This window comes from Vigna unguiculata, chromosome 4 (genome assembly GCF_037176805.1).
Source record: "Vigna unguiculata cultivar grain cowpea cultivar isolate G323 ecotype 2 chromosome 4, ASM3717680v1, whole genome shotgun sequence".
Lineage (NCBI taxonomy): Eukaryota > Viridiplantae > Streptophyta > Magnoliopsida > Fabales > Fabaceae > Vigna > Vigna unguiculata.
The window spans coordinates 39,758,149-39,777,597 of NC_140795.1; the positions used below are offsets into that span (position 1 = coordinate 39,758,149).

The 19,449-nt window shown below is 34.0% G+C and overlaps 2 protein-coding genes across 3 annotated transcripts; both read left to right on the forward strand.

Moving 5' to 3' along the window:
* The first annotated feature begins 970 nt into the window (after nt 1-970).
* LOC114181411 (uncharacterized) lies at nt 971-11,933 on the forward strand. 2 transcript variants are annotated; one of them, XM_085672155.1, is made up of 13 exons: nt 971-1,320; nt 1,413-1,478; nt 2,288-2,353; nt 2,453-2,528; nt 2,645-2,722; nt 3,235-3,353; nt 3,447-3,520; nt 4,278-4,365; nt 6,959-7,116; nt 7,315-7,357; nt 8,004-8,069; nt 9,225-9,302; nt 11,501-11,933. In XM_085672155.1, exons 1-13 carry the CDS (start codon nt 1,222-1,224, stop codon nt 11,597-11,599), a joined length of 1,110 nt encoding a protein of 369 aa, XP_085528281.1. In that variant the 5' UTR covers nt 971-1,221; the 3' UTR covers nt 11,600-11,933. The 2 variants fall into 2 exon arrangements, with proteins under 2 accessions (XP_085528281.1, XP_027923663.2); XM_028067862.2 differs by having other exon boundaries at nt 973-1,320; nt 3,256-3,353.
* A 2,923-nt stretch (nt 11,934-14,856) lies between these two features.
* LOC146887154 (uncharacterized) lies at nt 14,857-19,117 on the forward strand. The gene is made up of 5 exons (XM_085672047.1): nt 14,857-16,041; nt 16,282-16,355; nt 17,248-17,485; nt 17,676-18,243; nt 18,276-19,117. The coding sequence occupies exons 1-5, from the start codon at nt 14,857-14,859 to the stop codon at nt 19,115-19,117; spliced, it is 2,907 nt and encodes a 968-aa protein (XP_085528173.1).
* Nucleotides 19,118-19,449: the final 332 nt, after the last annotated feature.

The following is a 19,449-nucleotide window of genomic DNA, read 5'->3' on the forward strand; positions in this document are numbered from 1 at the left end:
GAACTTTTGAGAAAATGATTCACAAGTTTGGACTCTCTGACCTAAATGATGTAAGTTTACATGAGGGGAGAAATAAAATATGTGATAAACAATATTGTATTAAAAAATACAGAGTTTTGTACTTTTTTTCCTTCACTATAATTTTTTATACAAAGAGTGTTTCCTAGTAAGGTTTTAACAAGACACACATTCTCTTATTAATAGACACTGGTGTGTTATGATTGATATGATTGATATGATTGATACTCATATTTATATAAATATTTGTATTAACTAGTTGATTTGTTTCCTTTATGGGATACATGTTATATCTATAAATAAGACTCTTCCCATCAGTATTAATATACTCAGAAAAGTTGTCCCCTATTATCTCATTATTTATTCTTAGTTTTATTCTCGATTCTTCTATCTCTTACTAGTTTTAATTTATAACAGTGTTCACTTTTTATGATAAAAAAATAATAAAATTATCAGACAAATATGAATATGTTTTATTATTTTTTATTTATTTTGTGTATAATATTTTATTTTAAATAATTATTTTATTTTAAAAATGGTTAAATTTAAAAATAAAATTGAATAATAAAAAAACGGTTAAATGAAAATAAAAAACGGTCAAGGATAAAATTGATAAACTTGAAAAAAAATGTCTACACCAAAATCTCTTTATATGATATTTATATAATATAATTTAGATATAATATTATAATAAATTTACTATTCATCACAAATTTTATCACAAATATAAATATATTTGTCATTCCCGATTAAATCTACCTAAAAAAATGTGAAGTTTGTACTTATATATATACTTTTATATATATATATATATATATATATATATATTTATTGTTTATTCCTAAGTATTGAATTTTAATATATTAAAATAGAATAATATAATAAAAATTACGAGCATAAACTCAAAAACAAATTTAATTTACAGATAGAGTTCCAGTTCAGTTTTTTTCTTCCCTAAATGCTTATACTTTCATTCGTTCACTTGGATTGCTTTTTGGATGGAATATTTGTTCACACTCGTAGGAATAAATAGCCAAATTCAAGAGGTAGCAGCAGGAATGAACTTCAGAACATTCTGACGCTGAATCCAGCACATAACTCTTCTGATTCTCACCATCCAAGTCAAACCAAGTTTCTCGTGTTGGCTAACTCAGAACCTTAGCACAAACACACGCACAGCGCCAACACCTTCGAAAGAGAGAGATGTTGGAGGCTAAGTGTTTGAAGAAAGCAGTGGTTCCTTCCACTCTGATTGACGACCCTTCTCCCGGAAGCCTTCAATGCACTCGCCTTGCACTTCGTGTGAGTACCATTACCGTTACCATTTCTCTTATCTTTTTTTCTTATCCCTTTTTCAATCACTGTAACTTATTTTTTTTGTGATGACTTCTCAGGTTAGTGAGGATCGACGTTCTTGTGTTGTCTACATAGCTTCCGGTCCCCACATTTATAAGCTCCACGTATGTTCCCCTTCTTCATTTTCTCTACCCGAAATGTGGAATTTTAGTATTTTTTTTTTTTTTTTTGCTTCAGTTTTAGACTTTTGTTGCTAGCAGCCCCTTTCTTGATGTGATGTGGTTTTTGAAGTGGTGAAATGACACTGGTAAGGAAACCATCGATAGAACAAAAGACAGAAAGTTTGGAAATGCATCTAATTGAATTATTTGGTTTGGATGGTATTTAATAATTATGATAGAGACTTGGGATGGAGTTTGTTTCTTGTTCTAGTGAAATTCATTGTGTTTGTTAGATAGGGCGTGATTGGATGAATTTCTCAATAAGCACTTAACAGAAAAGAAAGTAAGACATTAAAATTGGATAAGTTTCTCCCATTAGTTGAAATTAGCCTATGCATTATTGGAGTACATGAATTTTCTAGCTTAATCAGTAATCTCGAGTTTGAGTCCTATGTGCACAGATGTGTTAAATACTACAATGAAGAATTTTATCACGGATGTGATCTTACTTGACACGAGTAGGATTATCTAGTGTCAGAAAATAAATATTAGATTACGAACGAGCCAATATATAGAAGCTATCTCATTTAGCTTCTTTAAAAACTGATTAGAACTTACGCAAAAATATTATTTTAACTTATGAGAGACGAATTCAATTTGCTTTACCTTTTTTTTTTTTTAATTTGTAAGTTCATCGACAAATTCATCGAAACATACTTAAGTAAACTTGGTTGTGCTAAAACACAAAATATCATTTTTCTGATTTATTTTGGGTATTTTTTGCTTAACTTTGGTTTATATTTACTCTCTAGATTGCTTTGGGAGAGTCTTCAGTCAATGAAGGAAAAGATAGCCTGTTGATACCTGAACACACTGAGGTATATATAGTCTTGTAAAGAAAATCCTACGTGCTTGATCTTTGCAAATGTTTACTTATTTATTAATTTAATAAGTCTGCATATTGTTGTCTCTTACAGATTATTGCCTCTTCATTACTCAACCGATGCCCTCATCGTTCAGAAATTCAGAGTATTGCTCTTGCTGAGGTGGAGAGTAAGTGACTTTTCCATTTTGAGTGTTTCTTTAATTTTTTGTTTTGCCGCACTGTGTCTGTCATCAAAATTTGCATGGATATAACAGTTCTATATTTTAACCTGCTATGATTTTAGGCTGTGGTGATGTAATGTTGGGAAGTGTGGATTCATATGGTCATCTCATTGTGTCTAAACTAGATGCATCTGGTGAAGGTATTTTCTTTTTCCTTTTCTTTTATCTTAACCATTCTGGCTTTCCCTGTGTAGATAATTAAATTTAACTTGAAATATAATTTGAAGTCGACCAACTGGCACTTGATTATGATGTTTTTCTAGAAAATTATAGTCACACCCATTTAAAGGCGTTGGATAGCCAACTAAAAGGTGGAATCTCCCCCCCAAGACTCCTCCAGAAAATTTGACACGAGAACCCTTGACGTAAAGTTGACATATTGATGTGAGATAATTTTCTGATAACTAAAATAAGAAGCCTGGGTTTCCATATTAGCATCCTAGCTGTTCATTCTACAGATAGTTTGATGCCAAGGGAAATGACCAATTAAGTTTGTGAAGGAAATCACCATAGCCATTTACTTGCCTAATGTCCATGACAGTGTTGATATAATCAACCTGCTTTGTCAAATTAACTTTAGCTGTCTGCATTTTCCTTCTCCGAGATTTTAATTTTATTCATCTTTTAAGTTATCACTGAATCATTGCCTTAGTTTTGTTGGACATATCTGCAGATGTTGATAAGCTAACATATTCTGCATTGCCTCATGATAATGGTATTGGGGAAGGCAGTTGGTCAGGGCTCTGCTTTTGCCCAAACCAATGGTCTACGGTAAGCACTTTAGTACAATTGATGGTGGTTCCATTTACAGAATTGATTTTGGAAAACCCTTAAAGTACCTCATTCAGTTTTTACTTTATCCAGACAGCTGTTGCCCGTAGCTTTTGCAAGACCATTGATATTTATGATCAAGACATGCACATTCGCACATTACGACCGTAAGCGGTTTTTATTTTCTGTTTTCCAGTTCAATTCTGTGGAAATATTTACTTTCCACTATTCATTCACATTCTAATTCTTTCCATGTGGCTGATGTAATATTGATGACATGCACCTCGAAAGCATTTGATACATACTTGAGAAGTGTCCAGGAAAAGATTTAGTAAGGGTTGCGTGGATTACTTGAGTTATTGTATTCATTATCCTTCATATATATATATATATATATGTGTGTGTGTGTGTGTGTGTGTTTTAAATAGTAAATTGTTTACGTTGAGAACAGGAGTAAATTACACTTAAATCCCTGTGTGGTTTTCTTGAGATAACACAAAACCCTCCTTCTTAATGATTACATCAATCTTCCCTATAGTGGTATATGATATAATATTTTTTAAGTAATTAAGTTTAGTGTAATGAATAAAAGATGTCAATAATGCCCTTCAAATTGACAAGAGAGGGGTATTAGGAGAAATTTGACAAAATGTAGGTGTTAGTGTAATTTTCTCTAAACATAATGATAAAAAGTTGAACTATTTCCTATGACTCATTCTTTCCAAGGACACTCTAATCACTATAACTATTTTGAACATTCCTTCACTTTTTTGGAATTCTCTCAAACAAAATGGTTTTCTATTTCAAGATGGCAATCATGATTTTGACAAATATGCCCTAAAAGCAACAGGAATATTGTTGACAAATGTTTTTCTGTTTATATTTTTTTTTGAAAATTTTCCCTTAATTCATTTGTCCTTTCAGGCTTTGGTACCCTACTTCATTAAACTTCATGCAAAATGCAGTTAATGGAGATCAAAGTTCTACATTAGCTATTACGGAAGGAAGTCAGGTAAATTTGTTGACTAATGTTTCTTCAATGTTTTTATTTGTTGCAAATTGTATAGCATGGACACTCAATTTTGGTGTTATGTTTGAATTTGGATTCTCTGCTGATTTTTGTTGTGCTGTTTCTCTACTGTGTCTTCATAATACACTGATTACCACTAATATTGATGTTTTAAAATATATTAAAAAAATATTTAAAATACCAACATAATGTATTTTTAATGCTCAGCAGAGGATAACACCAAAAAGACCAATAGAGAATCTGGACTCGTTATGTTTATATATTAGACTAGACACATGTTTGGCATGTCCCGGGAAACACGATCTAAGATATGGATCCGGTGATACAACTGAATTAAAAATCATGTGACATGGAGACATGAATTGTATATAAAAGATTTATAGAAAATATGATCAATATGACAAAAAAGTTAAATATTATTAAATATGAAAATAAATTTATTTATTTATATAATGCCAAGTTTCATAAGCAAAAGTACAAGGAGACCTCAGTTTCAAAATTCATAAAAGCTAAGCGAATTTGAAGAAATCCTACTAATAAAAGAGTCTCACAAAAAAGAAATACTTTGAGAAACATTCATTCTTTATCATCATTGTAAAGCAAAATAATAACTTTCTAATATTAATCTAAGTCCTTCGTCCTTCTTGCTCGTCATTATTGAAAAACATGGCTTCTAACTGTGGTTCATCCAGGGATAAATTAGCTTCTAGAAAGAATAAGTACACTTAGAAGCTTCATCATCGAACTTTGAGTCACGCCTATGCACCCGCTCACCATGAGATAAACAAAGGAAGGAGGATGGCCACTTGAGTCTCTGCTCAAGATAAAAACTCTAAGAAAGAAAAAAGACTCATTCTTCACAAAAATCACTCTAGATTTCTTATGATCAAAGTTGTGGCCAAAGTTGATATATACTCTCCTTATATAGAGAAGCTTGGACATGGGAAGGAGTGATAAAACACTTCCTTTCCCCACCCTTGTATCTAAACAAGAAAGAAGTGTAACTAAGCCATCCAAATATCCAAACAAAGGTTTATTACATGAAAAACTAATTTCCTTTATCTCTAAACTCTTCAGAACACCCTCTCCTTTATCTTCATCTCCGTTTCTGGTTAATCTTCTTGAATTGAATTCTTCCTTTCAATAATCATATCACTTTGAGGGAGATGTTATGCAAAGACCTTCGAAGAACATTATTTTTGTTGCTCAAATCCTAGCCTTGTCGTTTAGGTTCTTCCTGGTACTACTGTTCCTACCAAATCACTAAAGAAGAAATTATTCAAAGACATTGAGCTAATCAAATTGAGGTATCAAACTACACAAATCAATCAACAACACCGCAAAAATGTTGTTATTTGGTGACTCCAATGAAAGATTGCAAGAAATATAAGCATTGGATGAAAGATGACCACATGCTTTTTATCCTCTGGATTGAGAAATATAGTTGGGAAAAGAGAAAAGCATTTCAAAATATTTTATTCCATCCAGAATTCCGTTTCAAATTAAAAGTCACACTACTTCCTTCACAAGAATTCCTCGCAGAAAGAGAAGAAGCATCTTGACTCAACCTTACAAGACAATGACAGGATTATTATTCCTCGCCACATTGATTGGCCCATCTGAGTTCTCCTGCCCCAAATTTCGCAGTGCAGCCACAAGGAATGCAAGTAGCACAACATATGTTGCAGCTTAACCTTTTGAATAACGTTATCAAATAGTTGGACATAAAAACATAATAATGGCATTTGAATTTGGTTTCTTTTCTAGATTTATTTGTTCAACAATTGCAAAAGTGCAACGAGAACAAACAATTTAACCACCTTACCAACGACTAATTAACTGGATAGGTATTATTGTTTTAATAATAACATTTGGTTGGGAATCTTTCCAAAAGTTTCATTTAACTGTCAAGCTATACATAAGTTGTTTTCTTTTTTTGTGGCAAGAAGTAATATTCTTTAGACAGTGTTTTTGATTAAAACAAAATGTTGGAAACCTGCCTTAATTGTGTCACCTCTTACTCGCTTAATTTGCAGTTTCTTTGTGAGTTGCCTAGATTGAAATCTCAAGAATGATGTTTAGTTTCACATTGACTAGTAGTGAGCCAAATGGTGTATATAAGTATAGTGGAATTCTTGTTTTACAAGTCAATTTTGTGGTTTTGGAGTTAGACTCAAACCCAAACTCTAAGATAAGACATGGGTGCTTTAGTCATGTACCAATTTCATTTCACTCAACCTTTTTTTTTCTTTTATACTAGCACATTAAATGCACATGCATTTCTGTTTTCTAAATTTTTAGAATAGAGTGTCTCAATGTTTGAAAGCGAAGTAAGACTTGCCACAATGGTAAGGTTGTGACTTTGGAGGCCACAAGTTGAAATCTTGGAAATAATCTCTTTGTGGGGATAGTACTGCATATGTCTACCCTCCTTTGTCCCACTAGATGGGCCACTATTGTTTTTTGTTTGTCTGTCTTCACGTGTATCTATGCTTCTGTTTCGTGATTTATAACAAGTTCTGCCTTATGCTTCGTGTTTGTTTATATTTATATACACTTGTTAATATAATTTCAGCTGTCAATATGGGACTTGAGAATGAAAGAAAATGGTGGTTGTGCACATCGGGTTTGTGGCATCCCTGGTGACATCTTTTATGCTGTTTCTATTTCTTCCAATGGCAATGTTGCTGTGGGAGGAGCTGATCGTACTGTGACTATTTATGATCCTCGCAGGTTAGCTGCTGTTTTTGATTTCAGGAAAAATCCTATAAAAAATTGGCTTGTCATTTTATTCTGTGACTCTGTCAGTATCATTTAACCAATGTAAATATTGTATAGATTCTATAGAAGCCATGAGAACTGTTTCCTTGTTTTTTTTTTTTACTTTTACTTCGCCCTAATTAATCTTTAGCTGAATGCATTTTGATATAGATGGTCGGCATTGTCTAGATGGGTGCACTGTTCAAAATACGAGGTCAGTTTTAACTATTTTTTAGCCTTGATCTCTCAGAAGAATTTTGTTTCCCACTTTGAAAGAGTGTTTCTTAAAGAAATTGTAATATTGTGGGCAATTACATATTGTTTTGAAGTTTTTAAATAATTGATTTGCTAAACTAATCTGATTCTTTAATTTGGGGTTTTATTTATTTTTTTCTAAACCACATTATCATCTTAATTTCAGATATAACAAGGGGAAGTCAGATAATGTATGGAATGATGCACCTTTGAATTCATTCATTCTTTGTGTATTGGCCTCATGCATTATTACGCCCTTTACATCTAGCTTCGTTGGATACACATTACGCCCTTTATTTATGTGTGGTATTTTTACTGAGTTTCCTGTGTAGTTGAAACTCATGGTTTACACCAAATTATGCTTCTCTTTTCTCGAATTCAATAATCTGAACTTAAATTTGTTTTCCGACATAGGGAAGTCAATTTCAAGTTAACACTAATTTCAATAGCTTCTGTTATCCTATGCCAATTTCTAATTTCTTATTTTCACGTCATTTAAGTTGATTTTACTTAGTGGGATAAGGTTGCTGTTGATGTTATTATTGTGTTACTTGTTGTATTATTGCTGCTACAGATGACTGTAATTGATTTCATTGATACTGCAGATAACAGGACTGGCTTTCTCAACAATAGACCCGGACTGCATCTATATTCAAGGGGTTGATTATGAGGTAAATTTTCTCATTTTTTAATCAATGTATAATTGCTATTGTCAACCAAAATAATAAGGCAAAGAAAATGAAAAGTGTGTGGAGGATGTGTAAACTCTAGAGGGATCCATCTAATGAGCTGCGTCAAAAAAATATTGAAAAGACTAGTTGACAGTAGATTGAGGATGGAGACCTGTACATCAAAATATAAATTTTGTTTTATACCACCGAGGTCAACTTTGAAGATTATACACGACAAGGCAATGACTTCGGCATGAACTCTTGCCATGGGAATCTAGCAGAAATTTATCCAATAATCTTGCTGTCCACCAATGTTCAACTTGGCCTCCATAATGTTTTATCTTGTACTTCGAAATATGTCGGGCTTGTTTGGATTAACTTTTGTTCAAAGCATTTTTTCCAAAGTATTTAGAGGTGAACAAAAGTAATTTTGCAGTTGGCTTAAATATTTAAGAGTTACTTATTTAGCAGTAGCACTTTTTAGTTTGTTAAGATATATATATATATATATATATATATATATATATATATATATATATATATATATATATATATATATATATATATATATATTAGCAACATTACTGAAATAGACTTCCAAGGGCACGTTTTTTAACTGTTTGGGTGAAATGTGATTTTCCAAACTGTCTTATGTATTTTGACTCAGGATAGGGCTTTATAATATTAGAGATTGTAATAGGAAAGCAAATGTTTGAAGAACTTTTTTTTCTGTTCTGCAACTGGTTTATTTTGGATTTTATCAATTGGCTTTAGATGTATTACTAGAGTCTTTTAGACCTGGCTGTTTCATGCACAAATGAAAGTGTTAATTTAGTGTATCAAATGTATTCTACTTTGTGTAGAAATGATATTACAACTCTTTAAACTAAAATTCTACAACTCACCATTGTGAGCGTATTCAGAATGGGTTTTGTTAATGCCCTTTAGAGAACATGCTAAGGAATAAAAAAATAGAATTACTAAATGACAATAGAATCATTTAATTCCTTTAAAAAATTAATACATTGAGTAAATTAAGATGAATAACGAATGCTATTTTTATTCCTTAACGACACCCTTTTTTGGATTATATTTTTTGTTCATATCCATGCTATGCTCGAAATGATCTTCATTCAATTCGAGCAACCAATGCAGGTCTTTTGTGGACGATGGAAAGACACCGCCAAAATATTTTCGTTTCGAGGAGACTCAAATTGGCTAGGCTTTAGTAAGGTCTGTATATAACTTGTTTATGATTTGTCACTTGACTCCATTGTGGTATCTAGCTGAAATCTAAATGTGACTTTGGAATCTGCTTTCACAAAATTCTCTCTTAAAAGGCACACTGTTCCATTTGAATGAAATTTACTCTCTGTTTTTTTGTAACTTAAATTGGGTTACTTACCAACCATGCATCGATACGGTTATACTTCTACATCTTAGTGTTCATATTTTTTGAACTTCTAGCATCACTTACATTAGTTGCGTGTCCATCACTATCCAAAATAGTTATTTTAGATTAGAAAATTAACAATAATACTTACAACTAAAAACCAATTCTTTTGGGTTTTTAAGGAGAGTTATTTTTTGACGTGATATTGAAGTTATTCTTTCTTAGAAGAATGGACTAATCGAACTCCCGAATGCTTTCACTTGGATCTTATATCATGTCAATTAAAGCTCTCTTCATTCCCTAATGCTTAGTTGTTTTGACATGATATCATCAAAGCCAATGCAATTAAGCATTCAAGAGTTCTACAATCTTTTTCCATTCTTGTAAGATACTTAAATTTCAATTCAAAGTAGTGTACCCATGCATTGTTAACACTTCAAACATATGGCTCTTGCATGAATTAAGCTTTAGGAGACTTAGTTATTGATGCTAACATATAGTAGACAAGAAAATGTGAATGTTTATGCTCTCATACAAGCCCGGTCAACTGAGGCACAGTACAATCACCACATGGTGGTAAACCCATGTGATATTCTATAAGCTATTCAAGATTATGTCTTCAAGAAATATTAGTTCGGAACATCTTCATCGGCTTCTGAATGCTCAGAGGGAATAAGGGAGGAGGACAGGATAGAGCCTGCAACTGATAAAATTTTACATGTTCAAGATGTGTTAGAGGGGTTACAAGTTGGGTCCTTAGAACCAGGTCAATCGTGGATCACTAACAAAAATGAAAAGGAGCACATCTCAAGGCGAATGCAGACAGATGCATAGAAGGAGGAAAGGAAATGACAGAAGGAGTAGATGGTGATAGGATGGGTGAGGGGAAAGATCAAAAGAGGCGCTAACTTTGAAAATGGATGTCGGGAGTGTCCCTTTTGTGGACAGAACCAAGAAACTTGGTCTACATTTTGTTTGCATGTGACAAAAGTCATAAGATATAGAGTGAATGCTTGCAGTGGGTAGGTACAACGTGGTTGATGCCACAAAATGATTTGAAACACTTTCTTCAATTTTGGTTATAGGTAACTCGAAGAAGGAAAAGGAGATGGGATGGATTTTGTGGGGGGCTATAATGTGGAATATAAGGAGATACAGAAACACGTCAGTATTCTCTGATGAAAGTTTTGATCATAACTCAAAGGACATTACATTCTATGCATTAATGGAGGTGAGAGGGTATATGCCATCTTTCTCATATTCATATGCCCAGGGGCAAGCTCAGGTGGGACTACGCTTAAAGAATGGCAATAACGGATGGTGGACATAATACAAGGGAACATGGATGCAATGCAATTGATGGGGTGGAAGCAGAAATTAATGTCCACATCGTTTACCTTGTGTAAATATTTTGGTATGGAAAATAAGAAAAAGGAACATGCAGGAGTGTTGCATTCAGATGTAGTTATATTGATGAATATAGGTGGTGGATATGTATTACGTTCTAGTCTACTTAAGGTTTATTACCGGATATGCATTGTTTATTTACCTTTTTATATGGATGCAATACCTTTAGGCACCTCCGGTACCATCATTATTATTACATATTATCTTTCTTTGCTGAACAGGAAAAATTCACAACTACTATATTGGGTTTCATATTGAGACATTATTTTGTTGAATCATTCCAAAGTGAAGTTCCTCAAGGATTGTGGTTCTAAACTCTTAAAATAATTGAAGTGTGTTAAAGGAATAAATATGAGGGCAAAATGGTTGATTGAAACCGGGGCGTGGAAATTAGCGATGGATATAAACATGCATGATGACCAAGAATATGGCTGCTTTTTTTTTTACCTTTTTGCTGCTTTTCTTTTTTACCTTTTTTTTTTCTTTTTTTAGTTTAGTTGCATTTTGTGGTTCTGCCAAGCCCATTAATGTTGGCTTGATTATATATTCTTCTGTAGCTTTCTATCTTTTTTTAAACGGCTTTTACTCATGTGAAATATCATTTCCAATATTAGTGTTTGTTACATCGCAGTGTTCAGGGAAAGACGTTTTGGCTGGATGGTGCGATTCAGGCAGCATATTTATAGCTGATGTTGCCAGTGAAATGGATGAAGTGGTGTCTGTCCAGTAATTTTCCCATCTTTGTAGAAATTGTCACCCTACCAATATATGTACGTAACTATGGTTAGTTTTTCAGACGGCTAATTTAGTGAGATCAAACATCATATTGCAGAACATGTCATAATTAATTTCTAACCACAGAATGTGTAAGGAATTCATTAATTTTGTGCACTGTATCAATTCTGTGATGTTCATCTTAAGTTCTTATCCTGACAAATTAATTATTGAAATATCCAGGCTAATTGTATGGTTTACAAACAAGACCATTATTGTGTTATATGCATTGAACAGGAGCATATTCATTCAATGAGCTGAGCATCATGTCATGGTGGTACTCTTCTAAATTTTAAGTATCATGTTATAACTTTTACATCATGATGTTGATACTTTTACCACGTATCATGGAGCTTCTCTCTCGAAATATAGCATTTTTGTCTCCATGCCTTCAGTCCTCTGCAAAAGAGCTTAAATTATTCTTGCCATGGTCGGTGAGATCGCATATTTTAGGCTTTCTTTGTACTATTGTGTGTTAATTTTCTCTTTATAACCATTACTATACTCGAGCTAGGCCAAGAAATTTAAGATCCTATCTGACGAATGTTGTGTGTTCCCAAGTTGAATGTTTAAACGGCGGAATCTCTGATAGGTCATGGTCAAGGAGCTTGCTGCCATAAGGATGATAAAACTGAACCATGCTCTCTTGTCGGGGAACATGGATGACTAACACAACATCTAATATAACTAATTTCAGTTACAAAATACATTCACTATTATTTTCACATTCTAATATCTTCGCATTTTCTCTATCTATCAACTATTCCTTTAACGGTTTCAAAATGTTAACAAAAATTATTAACACTTAATTATTTGTCATATGAAGATTAATTGAGATTATAGCAGTTTAAGGTTATATGATTTCCTGGAGAGAAGAGTCTTGTTATTTTGGACCCAACCAACTAATGATGACCCTATTAAAAAGTCTACACTGTAGACTTCAGAAAATCTTATCCAAGCACCGACCCCCACTTTATCCTTGGTCAAGAAAGTGCATTGAGCAAAAAGATTAACCCAACATTTGAATTACCACCGACTTTAACTATTTTGGATTGGAGTATGTGATTATGCAGGGGTTATGCTCTTTTTCTCTACGTACTCCTTATTTAGGTGCCTGCACTTCTACGTTGGAACTCACCATGTAATTACTGTTTTTGTTACTAAATTCATATATAAACTCTTCAACCCAAAATTCCTTGGTTTTTGTGATAAAGAAATGGCACAATAAGTATAGGAAGATTTATTACTACCTCCATCCATAATTATATGCAGTATTAACCTCTTCAATTTGTTCTATAATAAGTAAAGTTCTCATTTTGAAATGTACTTTACTATCTTTTCCCTAATAAATTTATTCAAATACAACCATTATCTTTCTATCTTTCTATTTATTTAGTATATTTACTGAGAGTGAGACCACTTTAATAAATTTTATAAAAGGGTTAAATATTCAACCCAATAAAAAGAGATACCCCTATTATAAAAGAGCCATATCATTGTGGAAAAATCAAGACATCATAATTTTAAAAATTAAAATATGGTTAAAAGTTAGAGATCAACAATTTTGGATTAGAAATTGTACACTATGAAAAACCAATTTGTAATTTAAAACGTAAAAGTTCATACTATTAAAAAATAATTGAAAAATGACATTAATAATTTTAATAAGCCTATAATTTATTTTAAATTTTCATATTTAATTGTCGGAAATAATATGAATTATAACGTCTAACATAATAAATAAACAGATAAATTAAAACATAAGATAGATCCAATTATAAAGATTATGACAAGAGACTACGAAGAGTCAATTATTTAGATAAACTTTTTTGACAAAAATGGTAAAACAATTTCAAATATTATGTAGAATTTAGTTGCTGCGATAGTGCAGCATATCTGAGGCACTTAGGTAGTAATCTACCTAATCACATGCTCCATAACAAAATAAAACTACATGGAGTGAGAGTCAACGAATTAAACTGCTAAGAAGGTTAATAATATAGAATACATAAATGATCGGCTGAAAGTTGAAGTTGAATTTAACCATTTCATTACATTATTACTAGTATAGCTCTAGAAATTGTGGTGACAATATAGAAGTTATGAAACCTTAAAGGAAATCAAGCTTATTATAAACCATATGAGCAAGATTTAATGATAAAACTATATATTATACAATATTAAATATGTTTTTATCCTTCAACTTTCAGTAAAAGTTAGAATTAGTTTCTCTTGAAAACTTTGAATCATTTTAGTCTCTCGTCTTTATAAATGCCTGAATTTAGTCTTTTAAACAAATTGTTTTTAAAATTTATTTGACGTTTCAAATGCGTTGAATTAAAAATTGGGGCATAAAATGTCATTCTGCCTTGGTTAAATTGAAAATTGAGGCATAAAACTCCTTTATGCCTCGGTTGACAGTAAAACCGGAGCATAAAATCCCTTTTTGCCTCGATTCAAACACAACCGAGGCCATTCAATGAAGAAAAAAAAATTTAAAAATATTTTTTCTGTCATTAAACCAACTTATCTACCTCGAGTTCAAATAGAATTGAAGTATATAACAAGTTTATGTCTAGGGTCTTGGACAACCGAGGCAAAAGCCTTTTTGTTCAAATCGAACAATTCAAAATAGTCGGAAAGTTGAAAATTATGATAGGGATTAGGCCTTGTGTCAGTGTGGACCAAGGCAAAATAGGGAATTTTGCCTCAGGTATTATGATAACTTAGGCATAAAAGATTGCAAAAAATTCAAAATTTTCACTGTGTGTGTATATGCTTCGTTTGCTCTACAACCAAGACATAAAGACCAAGTTAGAAAGCCAAAAATGCACCAATGATCAATTCTACCAAAAACATAAAGCAAATATATAAGGTATTATTATATGCTGCTAGATTTTCTGCATTATCAACATTTTGTATCACAATGATACCTTTTATCTTAACTTTTTCACCACGTTTTTTATGCATATTTTTTCTTTTGCTTGTTTGTTACGCTGGTTTTTGACAGCTCACTAAGTTTGTTACATTTCTGTTTTGTCCTTCCATCACCATTACTTGTATATATACTTTTGTTGACATCATAATAAAATATGAGAAGCTTATGTTGATTATCTTTGTCTTTTTCACCTCTGCTGTGACTTTTGTGATGGTATCAGAGCCCTTCATTTGAAGGGCTCTGCTACGCTCCGCCTTCTTCTTTTCTCTTCCACCATGGCCGATTCTCAAACACCTGGTGTGCACAATTACCTATATCTCTACCCTAGTGAAAATCCAACAGCAGCCCTTGTTTCCCCTCTTCTTGACTCCATTAATTATCACTCATGGAGTCGCTCTATGTTAACGGCTCTCAGCGCCAAGAATAAACTCGAGTTCGTCATTGGCACAACATCTCAACCTCCCATTTCAGATCCTCTCCATCATGCTTGGCAACGCTGCAACAACATGGTGGTTTCATGGATTTTGCATTTTGTTTCAGTTCTGATTCGTCAAAGCATCCTTTGGATGGATAATGCCGAAGACATATGGTTGGATCTAAAATCCCGATATGCTCAAGCTGATCTGATACGCGTCTCTGAGTTACAATATGAAGCCTCTTCCCTTAAGCAAGGAGCTCTTTCCGTTACTGATTTTTTCACCAAACTTCGCATTATTTGGGACGAAATGGAAAATTACAGACTTGAACCAGTCTGCGTTTGCAACCTTAAGTGCTCTTGCAAAGTCTCGTCTCTCCTTGCTCAACGTAAACTCGAAGATAGGGCGATGCAGTTTTTGCGTGGACTGAACGAACAATACAACAATGTTCGATCCCACATTTTGCTTATGGATCCTTTGCCATCAATTTCTAAAATTTTCTCGTATTTTGCTCAGCAGGAACGCCAACTAGCTGCTCCCATTCTCTCTTCTCCTTCTGAATCGATGATTAATGCTGCTACTGCCCTTCCTTGTACTTTCTGCAGCCGCCCAGGTCATACAGAAGTTGTTTGCTATCGCAAACATGGTTTCCCTAACAACAAGAGTAAATCCACTCCTTCTCGCAATAACAAAATTTGTTCTCATTGCGGCCGTCAAGGACATACCATTGATGTTTGCTATCGCAAACATGGATTTCCCCCTGGCTACAAATTTTCGGATTCCAAACCTTCCATCAACAATGCTGTGACAGAGGTTGGTGACATCACTAGCACTGATCAACGTAAAGCTTCAGAGAATCCTGATCTTCGTTTCTCCCCACAGCAGTTTCATGCATTACTGGAGTTAATCAATCAACCACCTCATGGCGCTTTTTCTATGTCTTCTTCTCATGTTAATCATATTGGTTCTATTACATCGTCATCAGGTAATATCCAACCACTTTTTCCCACTCCCTGGATATTAGATTTGGGAGCTACCGATCATGTTTCCTCTTCATTGACCCATTTTTCTTTTTTTAAAGCTATTAACCCCATTCTTATTAAGCTTCCTACAGGACAACATGTCTATGCCACCCACTCTGGAATTGTTTCTTTTAGTCCTTCTTTTCAACTCAGAAATGTTTTATACATTCCTACTTTCACATTTAATTTGATTTCAATTTCTAAACTTGTATATTCTCTTCATTGTGAACTGATTTTCTCCCCTTCTTCATGCATTGTACAGAACATGACCAGCAAACAGCAGATTGGTACAATTGATGTCAATGCTGGATTATACACCCTACTTTTCCTATCAAGGTTGCGAGCTCTGTTTCTACTCCCATTATTCACCCCCACTGTACAAAAATTCCCATAGACTTATGGCATTTTCGCCTAAGACACCCTTCCCATACCCTACACCAAATGAAAAATACCTATTCTTGGTTGAGCAGTGATCACACTTTTACTTGCAATACATGTCATCATGCTAAACAAAGAAAGTTGTCTTTTTCTTTAAGTTAGTCTTATGCTACTAAACCTTTTGAACTTTTACATATGGATATTTGGGGGCCTTGCTCCACTACTTCATTATTGGGTCACAAATATTTTTTAACTATTGTTGATGATCATACCCGTTATGTTTGGATTTTACTCATGCAATCTAAATCTGAAACCCGCTCTCACATTATTCATTTCATCAATCAAATGGAAAAATAGTTCACTATGCTCGTTAAAATCATTCGCACAAATAATGGAGCTGAATTTCTCATGTATTATTATTTTTCTTCCAAGGGTATTATTCATCAGACTACATGCATTGAAACACCACAACAAAATGGAATTGTTGAGCGAAAACATCAACATCTTTTAAATGTTTCAAGAGCACTTCTTTTTCAATCCAACCTCCCTCTAACTTTTTGGTGTTTTGCTCTTTCACACGCTGCCTATCTCATCAATTGCATTCCTACACCTTTTTTACAAAATGTCTCACCTTTTGAAAAGCTTTATCAACATGCATGTGACATTACAAACTTGCACATTTTTGGATGTTTATGTTATGCGAGTACACTCACTGCTCAACGTAAGAAACTTGATCCTCGTGCTCATCCTTCCATCTTTCTTGGTTTTCAACCCCACACCAAAGGCTACTTACTTTATGACCTCCATACTCATACCACTACAGTATCTCGAAATGTTATATTTTATGAAGACCATTTCCCTACCGTTCCTTCCCCTTCTCCTTCTCCATCTACTGCCCTACCATTACCTTATCCTCCCTAATTTCCCTTCCCCCTCACTATGATCCTGTTTCTGATCTTGACCCTCCCTCGGCTCCCACTGATTCTCCTCCTCCTACCCTTTTTGGTTCAAACAGAGCCCGTCATCCACCTTCTTACTTAAAAGATTTCCATAGTGCATTGCCATCAACTGGTACTGTTGCTGCTGCTGTTCGTTATCCTCTTAACCATTTCATCTCATATTCTCGTCTCTCTCTTTCATTTCATAAATATATATTATCCATCTCACCTGTCACTGAACCAAAGACGTATAATGAAGCTGCTAAGTTTGATTGTTGGCTTAACGCCATGCGTGTTGAGCTTACTGCTTTACAAATGAATAAGACTTGAATTCTTACAGATTTACCCTCTCATAAAACCCCTATTGGCTGTCGGTGGATTTTTAAGATCAAACACAATGTTGATGGTTCTATTGAGCGCTATAAGGCACGTTTGGTTGCCAAAGGATACACACAAACATAGGGCATTGACTATCTTGACACTTTCTCCCGTTGCCAAGCTCACCACAGTGCGTCTTCTCCTTGCTCTTGCAGCCATTAATAACTGGCATCTTAAACAGCTGGACATTAATAATGCTTTTTTACACGGTAATCTCCATGAAGAGGTGTACATGAAACCCCCTCCTGGTTTATCTCTTGCTCATCCTCATCAAGTTTGTAAACTACAGCGCTCCATTTATGGCCTCAAACAGGCTAGTCGACAATGGTATGCACGTCTATCTTCTTTCTTGCTCAATAATGGCTATAAACATTCTGCCTCTGATCATTCTCTGTTCCTTAAATCTTCTGCATCTCATTTAACTATTTTACTCATTTACGTGGATGATATTATTCTTACTGGAGATGATCTTGCTGAAATTCAACGCATCACTTCATGCCTTGATTCTACTTTCAAAATCAAAGATCTTGGTAATTTACGTTTTTTTTTTGCATTGAAGTAGCCCACACTGCTGCTGGTATTCATATTTGTCAGTGGAAGTATACTCTTGACTTGCTCTCTGATACTGGTATGCTTGCATCTCATCCTGTCACTACTCCCATTGATTACAAAACTCGTCTTCATTCTACTTTTGGGAATCCTTTGCCCGATGCTTCTGATTATCATCGATTACTTGGCAGACTCATATATCTCACCAACACACAACCTGATATTGCTTATGCTGTCCATCATTTAAGCCAGTTCATGTCTTCCCCTACTGACACACATTATCAAGCTGCTTTCCGTATTCTCCGTTATTTGAAAGGTACTCCAGGTGTAGGATTATTTTTCTCTTCCACTGCTCATCTCCAACTCAAGGCTTTTAGTGACTCGGATTGGGCGGGTTGTGTTGATTCTCGTCGATCCATCACTGGTTTTTCCATCTATCTTGGCTCATCTCTTATCTCATGGCGTTCCAAGAAACAAGCTACAATGTCTCGGAGTTCTTCGGAAGCTGAATATTGGGCTCTTGCGTCCACTACTTGTGAGCTTCAATGGCTCACATATTTACTTGCCGACCTTCATGCCCCTTTCATTCGTCTTGCGTTACTATATTGTGATAATCAATCTGCTCTTCAAATTGCCAACAATCAAGTCTTTCACGAACGTACTAAGCATATTGATATTGATTGCCACATTGTGCGCGACCGAGTAAATGATGGATTGATCAAATTGTTACCTGTCTCTTCCTCTCATCAGCTTGCCGACATTTTCACAAAAGCTTTATCTCTCGCTCTTTTTAGCACTATATGTTCCAAGCTGGGAATGCTCAATATACATTCCCAGCTTGAGGGGGGCTCTTAACTTTTTCACCACGTTTTTTATGCATATTTTTTCTTTTGCTTGTTTGTTACGCTGGTTTTTGACAGCTCACCAAGTTTGTTACATTTCTGTTTTGTCCTTCCATCACCATTACTTGTATATATACTTTTGTTGACATCATAATAACATATGAGAAGCTTATGTTGATTATCTTTGCCTTTTTCACCGCTGTTGTGACTTTTGTGATTTTAGATATTATCTTTCATGGAGTTATATTCCACATTAATATGTTTATTCTTTCAAGATACACTTGAATTTTAGTGTATGAACCTTATAGTTCTTATTACCATAATGAATTAAACGCTAGCTTTTAT

Bases quoted from the DNA above. Each gene is read 5' to 3' on its own strand.
- LOC114181411 (XM_085672155.1), top strand. From the start codon at position 1,222: ATGTTGGAGGCTAAGTGTTTGAAGAAAGCAGTGGTTCCTTCCACTCTG. The intron at 3,354-3,446 runs GTAAGCACTTTA...TACTTTATCCAG, and splicing joins GCCCAAACCAATGGTCTACG to ACAGCTGTTGCCCGTAGCTT. The intron at 8,070-9,224 runs GTAAATTTTCTC...CAACCAATGCAG, and splicing joins TTCAAGGGGTTGATTATGAG to GTCTTTTGTGGACGATGGAA.
- LOC146887154 (XM_085672047.1), top strand. From the start codon at position 14,857: ATGGCCGATTCTCAAACACCTGGTGTGCACAATTACCTATATCTCTAC. The intron at 16,356-17,247 runs GTTGCGAGCTCT...TATTTTATGAAG, and splicing joins ACCCTACTTTTCCTATCAAG to ACCATTTCCCTACCGTTCCT. The intron at 17,486-17,675 runs GTTCGTTATCCT...GAATTCTTACAG, and splicing joins CTGGTACTGTTGCTGCTGCT to ATTTACCCTCTCATAAAACC.